We start from the raw sequence: 11362 nt of genomic DNA on the forward strand, positions 1-11362 counted from the left end.
ATGATTGGGGGAGGAAATATTACAGAGATCACTTATTTCATCCTTTTGGGATTCTCTGATTTTCCTAGAATCCTAGCAGTGCTCTTTGTTGTATTCTTGCTGATCTACATTTTGACTCTGACTTGGAACCTGTGCCTCATCATCTTAATAAGGATGGACTCTCACCTCCACACGCCCATGTACTTCTTCCTCAGTAATCTGTCCTTCATAGATATCTGCTATGTGACCTCTACAGCTCCCAAGATGCTCTCCAACTTTTTCCAAGAGCAGCAAGCTATCACCTTTATGGGTTGTGCTGTTCAGTACTTCGTCTTTTCAACCATGGGACTGAGTGAGTCTTGTCTCATGACAGCCATGGCTTATGATCGATACGCTGCCATTTGTAATCCACTTCTCTATTCAGCAGTCATGTCACCCACCCTCTGTATTCGGATGGTGCTGGGATCCTATTTGGCTGGACTCTCTGCTTCTATATCCCAGTTATGTACCATGTTTCAGCTCCACTTTTGTGGGCCTAATGTCATCAACCACTTCTTCTGTGACATGCCCCAACTGATAGTCCTGTCCTGCACTGACACTTTCTTTGTACAACTGTTGACTGCTATATTAACAATGATCTTTGGGATAATAAATGCTCTCATTATTGTGATATCCTATGGCTATATTTTCATCTCCATCATGAAGATCACTTCAGCTAAAGGCAGGTCCAAGGCTTTCAACACCTGTGCTTCTCATCTGACAGCGATTTCCCTCTTCTATACCTCAGCTATGTTTGTCTATTTGAGTTCCAGCTCTGGTGGTTCCTCCAGCTTTGACAGATTTGCATCAGTATTCTACACTGTGGTTAGTCCCATGTTGAACCCCTTGATTTACAGTCTGAGGAACAAGGAAATCAAAGATGCCTTGAAGAGGTTACAAAAGAAGAGATGGTCCTGTTGAGGTCCTGTCCAGATTTGTCCTATCAGAAACCTTAACCCCCAATAATATGCACATGAATGGACTCTAACAAAATTCATACTGCCTTCAGATAAAGAAAGCTTAATTTGACACAGATAATATGCCAAATGGACTGACAGCTCACTTGATTCCACACAAACACGATACCTTTAAGTCCTGGAGGTTCATACTTTCACCCTACATGAGGAGTGACCTCATCATTTATTAATAGTCTGCAAGTATTTGTAAAATGTTAAGGTTTAGAAACTTGTCACTTCTTTTTGCTTCAGAGATTGAGCCCTGTTCAGTCTCAGACCTCTGATTGTAAAGGAGTGATACCTGATGGAGGTCCCCAGGAGTGTAGAGATCTTGTCTCCCAAATATTTTGATGCAGCATAATCCAGACAAGAGGGTGATTGATGTTTGTTCTGTATTTCTGACCATAATGGGAATAAATAGAGGGGATGTGCCTTTGAACAGAAACAAAGCTATGCAATTGGCCTGGTTATGTCTCCTGGGAAGAGCAATCTGAGATGCTAATGTTTGTCTAAGGCCTCTTTCAGGACTAATTACCTCTTAAGTTTTTGGTCACATCCCAGTCTCCACCAGGTGTAATCTAAGGAAGCAGGAGGTGATTTGAATCATAAAGAGGAATGGAATGAAGAATGACATCCCTTCAGTACTATTTACTTATGAGTTTGATGTTTTAATTCTTGCATCTCACGTCCAATGTGGATTTCCGATGGGAGGTGATGTGCAAAATTCTTGTCAACTAATAGCAATTTCTGATATTGTGGGACTCAAACCTCTCTTTTTTTCCTCCATTAAATCTGGAAAATTTGCCCTCGATTGACATAGCGAATGGGATACACTACCAAATTGTTTCTGGCATTTTAAGCGTCTGTTCAAATTTGGTGTGAGGAGATTTGTGTGAGAATTCATTGTAATAATATAGTTACTGAATGTTCAATATTTGCAGAGACTAGGAACAAATATGGAAAGCTGGTAGACATTCTTTCTTGTGTGTTCAATATTTTATGTCCTAGAAATTTATCGTTGTGTGGGTGATACAATGGATGGAATAGATGGTCAGAGTTACTCTAATACTGATATTTTCTAGGAAGTCTCAAGGGCTAGGAGAGGAAATAGTGGGATAGGCAGCGTTCTCAACTCTGGCTAGTTTAAGTTGTCCGAAGGAGAAAACAAAACATTTGGTCCTAGAGGTCTGGTTAAAAAGATGAACAAGATGTGTCCCAACACTAACTGTTGACTTGCTAGATTGCTCAGACTTTAACCAAATGATAAAAACCAGATGTCATTACATTTACATAATATCTTCAGAGATTTAATGGATTCTTTTTAAGTTTTTTTTTTTTTTTTTGTCAGAGAGAGAGAGAGCACAAGCAGGGGGAGTGGCAGGCATAGAGAGAAGCAGGCTCCCTGCTGAGCAAGGAGCCTGATGCGGGGCTTGATCCCAGAACCTTGGGATCATGACCTGAGCTGAAGGCAGCTGCTTAACCAATTGAGCCACCCAGGCACCCTGATTTAATGGATTCTTAATGAATGTGTTTGGTTCTCAATTTTGATGAATCATATGAATTATTCTATTGAATTAAAGACTTTATTATTTTTTTTTAACGATTTTATTTATTTGACAGAGAGAGACACAGCGAGAGAGGGAACACAAGCAGGGGGAGTGGGAGAGGGAGGAGCAGGCCTCCTGCGGAGCAGGGAGCCCAATGCAGGGCTCTATCCCAAGCCCCGGGATTATGACCGGAGCCAAAGGCAGATGCTTAACGACTGAGCCACCCGGGTGCCCCTGAATTAAAGACTTTAAATGAAGAGATATTTAAAGCCTTTGTCAAATTTTCCAGGAGTTTACATTTGGATAGGATTGAGACAAGGGGAATTACTGAAATCTCTAGGAGGGAGTGTGGGGGCTTACCCCATGCCAAGAAAACTATAATACGAGTAAAGGATGTTTGGCCCCCTAGTCCAGGTAAAAGTATGTTTCTTGTGGCATTGCTCATTACATATGTATAAGAATGTATGGGAAGTCTGTTGCTAAGGTACTATGAGGGTTTCCTCAGGAGACAAAACTCGGCCAGATGTTAGCGGAGGATATTTCCATAATACCGCACAGATCTAACTTTTGAGGGGTTCAGATGAGCTCAGAGAGGTGATGAATAAGAGCTGCTGATGGTAACTGGAAGTTAACCTTCTGGGAGCTGCTGTGGATGGGTTAGGTTCCCAGGAACTGCTATCTTCCAACAACTGCCTTCATCAGCTGCTGTTGAAAACCATTAGCTAGAGTACTGATGGGAAATGCCATTAAAAAGAAAAAACCTAGGGAAAATAAAACATGATTATTCAGACTTGCCCCTGAAGAACATTTAGACCAATGGTATATGCCAGATTCTACTCTTAGATGAACCACATATTCTAAACTAGGTCAGTCTGTGGAACTAAAATGACAGTTTAGCTTGCCCACAGTAATTGCACAGAGATTTTGCCATGTAATATCACATGGGAACAATAAATCTGCCAGCCCTCACTAAGGGTTTGCTAGATAAATATATCAAGGTGGGTGGTAAGGATGAAAAAAAAAATTAGGAAAGTTTCCTGTCCTCATATCTAGCTAGGAGACAGACCCATATATAAAATAATAAATTCTACATTTTTGGTATAGTTCAATGTAAGATGATTGAAACAGACCCACAGACTAAGGGACTTGAAAAGACTTAAGAACTCATGTGGATTATCAGGGAGTCCATAGAAAGTTCAGTCAGGAGGAGGGGCTTGACCTCATTTTGTAGGATTTATTTTACAAAAGAGAAGAGCATTCCCCATAGAGTAATTAACAAAGTGGAGTGGTTTGAATGTGCAGAAGGGAGCCATGTCCCATAAGGATGAAAAGTTGAGCATGAATTTTAGTGTAAAGACTTAACATTTTTTTTTTTTAGGTTTTTACTTAAATTCCAGTTAGTTAACATATAGTATATTATTAGTTTCAGGTGTAGAATTTAGTGATTCATCACTTAAATACAACACCCAGTGCTCATCAGAGCAAGTGCCCTCCTTACTACCCATCACCCATTTAAACCATTCCCCTGCCTACCTCCCCTCCAGCAACAATCTAGGAGGTAGGTAACATTTGGAAGGTATTTGAATGACAGTAGGTAGGATTGGAGTTTAAAAAAATACAAGATACATTAATATCATTTTGAAATTTATTTTATTTTAAAAATTTATTTTTTTGAGACCTAATTTTCATATGATATAGTGTAAGTTTAAGGTATGCAATATATTGATTTGATACCTTTATATGTTGCAATATGATTATTGCTGGTAGCATTAGACACAATTCTATTGTGTTGTATAATTATCATTTCTATTCTGTGGTGAGAACATTTAAGATCTGGTCTCTTAGTAACTTTGAAGTATCTAATACAGTATTGTTGACTGTATTCACTATGCTGTGCATTAGATCTCCAGAACTTAATAATCTTTTAAGAACAAATTTGTACATTTACAAATGTCTCCCCAATTCTGCCACCCAGCCCCTGGTAAGTACCATTCTATTCTGTTTCCATAAGTTCAGCATTTTTAGATTCCACATACTAGTGATATCATAGAGTATTTGTCTTCTTTTTTCCTGGTTTATCTCACTTAGCTTAATGCCATCAAATTCCATCCATGATGTTGCAAATAGCAGGGTTTCCTTTTTTCTCACAATTGAATATATATTGTATATAATTTCATATATATATACATACCGGCATACATACTATACACACCACATCTTTTTTTAAAAAGATTTTATTTATTTGAGAGAGAGAGAGAGCACAAGAGTGAGAGCACGAGGTGGGGGAGGGGCAGAGGGAGAGGGAGAAGCAGGCTCCCCATAGAGCAGGGAGCTTGATGCCGGGCTCAGTTCCAGGACCCCAAGATCATGACCTGAGCCAAAGGCAGATGCCTTACCAGCTGATCCACCCAGATGTCCCCACACCACATTTTCTTATCCATTCATCCATTGATGGACACATGTTGTTTCCATATCTTGGCTATTGTGAATACTGCAATAAACATGAGAATGCAGATATCTTCTCGGTATCCTGTTTTTATTTCTGTTTAATATATACCTAGAAGTGGAATTGCTGGATCATATGGCAGATCCATTTTTAATTTTTTGAGGGACCTCTACACCGTTTTTAATACTAGTTGGATTTACATTCCTACAACAGTGCACTGGGATTCCCTATTCTCCACATTCTCATCAATACTTATTATCTCTTCTCTTCTTGATAATAACCATTCTGACAGGTATGAAGTGGTATCTCATTGTGGTTTTGATTTGCATTTCCCTGATGATTAGTGACATGGAGCATCTTTTATGCACCTGTTGGCCATTTGGATGTCTTCTTTGGAAAAATGTTTATTAAGTTCCTCTGCCCATTTTTAAATTAGATTATTATTTTTTTGTTGTTGAGTTGTATGCATTTTTATATATTTTTGATGATAACCTCTTAACCATAAATGGCTTGTAAATATTTTTCCCATTTCGTAGGTTGCCTTTTCCATCTTGTTGATTTTGTTGTTTTTGTTTTGTTTTGTTTTTTTGGTGTGCAGAGATTTTAATTTGATGTAGTCCTACTTGATGATTTTTGCTTTTATTTTTTGTGCTTTTGGTGTCATATACAAAAAATTATTGCCAAGACCAATGTCAGGGGGGCTTCTTCCTCATGTTTTCTTCTAGGAGTTTTATGAGTTCAGGTCATATGTTTAAGCTTCTAATCCATCTTGAGTTAATTTTTGTGGGTGGTGTAAGATAGGGGTCCATTTTTTTTCTGCATATGGTTATCCAGTTTTCCAACACCATTTGTTGAACAGACTATCCTTTCCCCATTGAGCATTCTTTACTCCTTTGTCAAATATTCATTGACTGTGAGTGGAGGGCTTATTTCTGGGTTCTCTATTCTGTTCTGTTGGTTTATGTATCTATTTTTATATTAGTACCATACTGTTTTAATTATTATAGCTTTGCGGTGTAGTTTGAAATCAGGAAGTGGGAGGCCTCTGGCTTTGTTCTTTGTCAGGATTGCTTTGGCAATTTGGGTTTTTTTTGTGTTTGTGTCCATACAAATGTTAGGATTTTTTTTCTGTGAAAAATGCCATTGGAATTATTATAGGTACTGCATTGAATCTATTGAGGGCTTTGGTTAGTATAGTTATTTTAACTATTTTAATTCTTCTGACTCATGAACATGGTATATCATTCCATTTGTTTATGTTTTCTTCAGTTTCTTTCATCAGTGTCTTTTGGTTCTCATTGTGTAGATCTTTCACTTCCTTGGTTAAATTTATTCCTATTTTATTGATTTTGATGCAGTTGTGAATGGGATAGTTTTCTTTACTTCTTTTTCAGATGACTTGTTGTTAGTGTATGGAAAAAAGAATGATTTTTGTATGTTGATTTTATATCCTGCAACTTTATTGAATTCATTGATTACTTCTAAGAGTGTTTTGCTTGACTCTTTAGGATTTTCTACATATAAGATCAAATCATCTGCAAATAGAAGCCATTTTACTTCTTTTCCTGTTTGTATGCTTTTCATTTTTTCATCTTGCCCTGATTGCTCTAGCTAGGACTCCAATACTATATTGAATAAGAGTGGCTTTGTCAATCATGCATATGTGGAAAAAAAAGAGTGGTGAGAGTGGGCAGTCTTATTTTGTTCCTGGTCTTAGAGGAAAAACTCTCAATATTTCACCATTGAGTATGTCAACTGTGGGTTTGTCAAATATGGCCATTATTATATTGAGGTGTGTTCCTTCTGTACCCAATTTGTTGAGAGTCTTTATCATAAAGGAGTGTTGTGTTTTGTCTAATGCTTTTTCTTCATTTATTCAGAGGACCATATGACTTTTATCTCTTGTTTTACTGATGATGTGTCACATTTATTTATGTTGAACCATCCTTGTATCCCAGGGATAAATCCCAGTTGTTCATGGTGCATTTAATGTATTGTTGAATTCAGTTTGCTAGTATTTTGTTGAGAATTTTTGCATCTACATTCATGAGGAATATTGCTTTGTATTTTTCTTTTCCTGTAGTGTATTTATCTGGCTTTGGTATCAGGGTAATGCTGGTCTCATAAAATGAGTTTGTAAGTTTTCTCTCCTCTTTAATTTTGGGGAATATTTTGAGAAAGATTTTTGTTAATTGTTCTTGAAATGTTTGACAAAATTCACTGGAGAATCTATTCTCTGTATTGGTAGGTTTTTGATTACTCTCCTTACCCCGTCATAGAGGTCCGGCCTCAATATTCTAGGTGCTGCAAGAGAGAAGTTTACACAACTAGGGTAGCCAGGCACTCACTCACCATTCTCCCTTTGCCCCTTGGGAGAGATGGTTGCTGGCTAGTTCAGTCCTGTGCTGTGTTGCCTTTTTGGAGAGGTGGCACTGGCATAGTTCCTCTTACCTTCTCCAGTGGATTCAGACTCATTTTTTTTTTCTCCAACTGAGTACTGAAATACCTCCTAATGTTGGACTTCTGTAAATTCTCTCTCATCTGTGGGTTTCTGCCAAGCCAACCCCTCTCATGGTTTCCCCCAACCATGGCTGAGAGGGATTGGGGCCAACTTGCTGGCTTTGTCTGGTTCTGCAGACCACACCAAGGTCTGTCTGCCTATTATCTGATGCACAGGTGGGAAAGATTCCTCCCAGTCCCCTTGGCAGATGGTGCTGTATCCTACTACTCCCCAAAACCTACTTTTGTTCATAGATGCTGATTTTTAATTGTTAAGCGAGAGATGATAAGGAAAATGTCATGTCACAGTGATACTGACATCACTCCCTTAAGTCATTTTGTAATTTTTTAAAACTGAAAATGTGCTGTATTTTTTTTTAAATGCAAGTACTGGAGGATTGTAGACAAGATGGCAGGTTTTACCCTGGTGTCTTGCTCATTCCCAATTACATTCCCACTAAAATGACTTGCAAAATTTGCAAATAGTGAATTTTTATTTCTACTGGAAATGAGAGATAATGAGAGTCTACATGCCAGGAGATTTGAAAAATTTCTAATGTCGCTGTACTGATTACATTAGACTAAAGGTCTTATGTGGAAGGAAGTGAGGGAGAAGCTTTGGTAATTCTCTACTGACCTCTTCTACTTGAAATAGTACTAAATGAACTTGAGCTGAGGAACAATCAGGAGAACTTCAACAACAAAAACAAACAAAAACCAGAACAATTAACTATGACACCCAAACAGAAAAAGACATTCAAGAACAAGAAGAGGATGTGTGTGTGTGTATGTGTGTGTGTGTGTTAAACTCACTTCTTAGAGAGGTAAAGACCCCAGAAACACTACTAATTAGACAAACAAAAATTCAGTTGTCTCACTGGGTTAAAAGAAAATCCAGCCACCGTGATATTCTGTTTATTAAAGATACTCCTAAAAGCAAATGACTCAGAATAATTAAATACAAGATGGTGGGGGAAGATATATATAGCATACAGAAACAACTACTATAAATGAGTAGCAGTATTAGTTTAAGCAAAATAGAATTTAAGAGAAAGAGTGAACTAATTCAAGTATTGACAAAAAAAAAAACCCAATTTATAACGATGATGTAATAGTCATAAAATAACTGCATTGGAACAACAGCCACAAAACATATGAAGTTAACTGTCAAAAATGCAAAAAGAAAGCTCTGGTACCACAATTAAAATTACATGAATTTTACATCCAACCAATTTAAGACCTAGAGTTGACAAAGATTGAATTTGAACATATGGTTTTTGCTTTAGTGATTTGCTTTAGTTGATAGAAATGACATAGTGTCAGTTCTCATCATAGGCCTTAAGGCCTTGTGTGTTTCCACTTGCTTCCTTGTGCTTCTGCCATTGCTATGAGAAGAACATGTCCTGGGTGGCTGTTGGTCCTAGGAAGAGGATGAGAGACACATGGTTCAGAGCTGTCTCAGCCAAGCTCAACCTAGAGCAGCTGATGCACAGTCAATGACTAGCCAACTTCAGAGGAGTCACCAATTTAAGCCTCCTCAAAATTGGCGGAATCTCAGCCAATCAGTCTAGTTTGGCTAAATCTCAGTGGACCATCAGCTGGCCTGAAGATGCATAAGTGACAATAAATGAATGTTGCAGTAAGCAATGAGTTTTAGGGTGGTTTGTTATGCAACAAGAGTAAATCAGTATAATTAATAATTGGAAATTATATTTCTCCTGAGCCAAAACAGGAGAACAGGTTTGGTTTCAAACCCATTGGCAGAGTAGGAGGACCGTAGACTCACTTCATCCCAAAAACACAACTAGATTACTATCAAATCATCCTAAATACCCCAGAAATAGACCTGAAGACTGACAGATCAAACTCCACAACTAAAGGGAGAGAAGAGGCCACATCGAAGAAGGTTTAATTAAGTTCAACCATATTCTGTCACCTGTCCCAGTTTTCAGTAGAATCTTGTATTTCTGGTTCATCATAACAAGAAATCATTCTCAAATCCTAAAATATGCAAACAAAACAAAATAAATGAGTGCAAAGGGGGAAAAAAAAAAGAGAGAGAGGCAAACCAATAAACTTTTAACTATAGAGAACAAACTCATCAGTTACCAAAGGGGAGGGGGTGGGGGGAATGGGTGAAATAGGTGATGGGGATTAAGGAAGGCACTTATTGTGATGAGCGCTGGGTATTGTATGGAAGTGTTGAATCACTATATTGTACACCCAAAACTAATATTATGCCATATGTTAACAAACTGGAATTTAAATGAAAACATAAAAAATATATATATAAGGCTTATGGCATATTTTGCAAGAAAACAGGCATCCAAATTTAGAGAAAAAACTAAGTATAAAAGAAAGTATTATTATTATTATTTTACTAATTACCTGTATTTTGTGAGCATTGGACTTGGTTGGACAAACTGCATGATTCTCTGTAGCAGAGAGACCCACAGTAGGTGAAAGACTGGTTCCTTCAAGCTCCCAGCTAGTCATTATCAACATAGAATCTGAAGTTTATATGTTTATCTGTTTTTGACCTTCTCACAGTATGAAGAGTACAAGCCATTGATTCCCCTTTATACAGGATGAAAATGAAGCTCAGAGGGATTAAGAAATTCAATCAAAAGACACACCGTGGGCAAGTAATGGTTTAACCTCTCTTTCTCTCTTTCTCTTTCTTTTTGAGAGAGAATGAGAGCATGTGAACAGGGGTGGGGAGGAACAGAGGGAGAGGAAGAGAGTGAATCCCAAGCAGGCTCCATGCCCAGCATAGAGCCTGAAGTGGGGCACAATCCCACGACCCTGAGATCATGACCTGAGCTGAAATCATGGGTTGGATGCTTAAGCAACTGAGCCACCCAGGCACCATTAACCTCTCTCTTAATAAGTAATTTCTTCATTTTTATTAAAGATAATAAAATCTTCCCCTTAGTCTGAAATAAGCAACAGTAAATTGCCACTATTCGCCTGCAAAGCAGAGGAATTTCATAGTTTAAAATCTCTGTGTGGTATAATGGAAATGTACACATTTTCATTAACTCTTGAAATTTTGAAAATGGCTTTCTATTGTCACTTTTGTAGGCACTGGAAATTGATAAACTTGTATGACTTATGACTCTTTTACCTAATTCACTTTATCTGTAACAGTTAAAGCATGAGTTATATGGATTGTGTCTTTTTTTTATTATTATGTTATGTTAATCACCATACATACATTAGTTCTTGATGTAGTGTTCCATGATTCATTGTTTGCGTATAACACCCAGTGCTCTATGCAGTACGTGCCCTCTTTAATACCCATCACCAGGCCAACCCATCCCCCCAACCCCCTCCTCTCTAGAACCCTCAGTTTGTTTCTCAGAGTCCATAGTCTCCCATGGTTCATCTCCCCCTCCGATTTCCTGCCCTTCATTCTTCCCCTCCTGCTATCTTCTTCTTCTTCTTTTTTTTTTAACATATAGTGTATTAGTTTCAGAGGTACAAATCTGTGATTCAATAGTCTTGCACAATTCACAGCGTTCACCATAGCACACACCTTCCCCAATGTCTATCACCCAGCCACCCCATTCCTCCCACCCCCCACCACTCCAGCAACCCTCAGTTTGTTTCCTGAGATTAAGAATTCCTCATATCAGTGAGGTCATATGATACATGTCTTTCTCTCATTGACTTATTTCGCTCAGCATAATACCCTCCAGTTCCATCCATGTTGTTGCAAATGGCAAGATTTCATTCCTTTTGATGGCTGCATAATATTCCATTGTATATATATACCACATCTTTTTTAACCATTCATCTGTCAGTGGACATCTTGGCTCTTTCCATAGTTTGGCTATTGTGGACATTGCTGCTATAAACATCGGGGTGCACGTACCCCTTCGGATCCCTACATT

General features: G+C 38.1%; 1 protein-coding gene across 2 annotated transcripts; it reads left to right on the forward strand.

Moving 5' to 3' along the window:
- Window positions 1-3257, forward strand: LOC102730398 (olfactory receptor 5AN1). Of its 2 annotated transcripts, XM_081797412.1 has the most exons (2): window positions 1-929; window positions 2914-3257. In XM_081797412.1, the coding sequence occupies exons 1-2, from the start codon at window positions 1-3 to the stop codon at window positions 3002-3004; spliced, it is 1020 nt and encodes a 339-aa protein (XP_081653538.1). In that variant the 3' UTR covers window positions 3005-3257. The 2 variants fall into 2 exon arrangements, with proteins under 2 accessions (XP_081653538.1, XP_006747888.1); XM_006747825.1 differs by lacking the exon at window positions 2914-3257 and having other exon boundaries at window positions 1-939.
- The last annotated feature ends 8105 nt before the right edge of the window (window positions 3258-11362 follow it).

This window comes from Leptonychotes weddellii, chromosome 11 (assembly GCF_054177405.1).
Source record: "Leptonychotes weddellii isolate Sample4059 chromosome 11, ASM5417740v2, whole genome shotgun sequence".
Lineage (NCBI taxonomy): Eukaryota > Metazoa > Chordata > Mammalia > Carnivora > Phocidae > Leptonychotes > Leptonychotes weddellii.

Excerpts from the sequence above, each read along its gene's own strand:
- LOC102730398 (XM_081797412.1), top strand. The coding sequence starts at position 1 with ATGATTGGGGGAGGAAATATTACAGAGATCACTTATTTCATCCTTTTG. Across the intron at positions 930-2,913 it reads AGGTTACAAAAGAAGAGATG|GATGTTTGGCCCCCTAGTCC; the intron begins GTCCTGTTGAGG and ends ATACGAGTAAAG.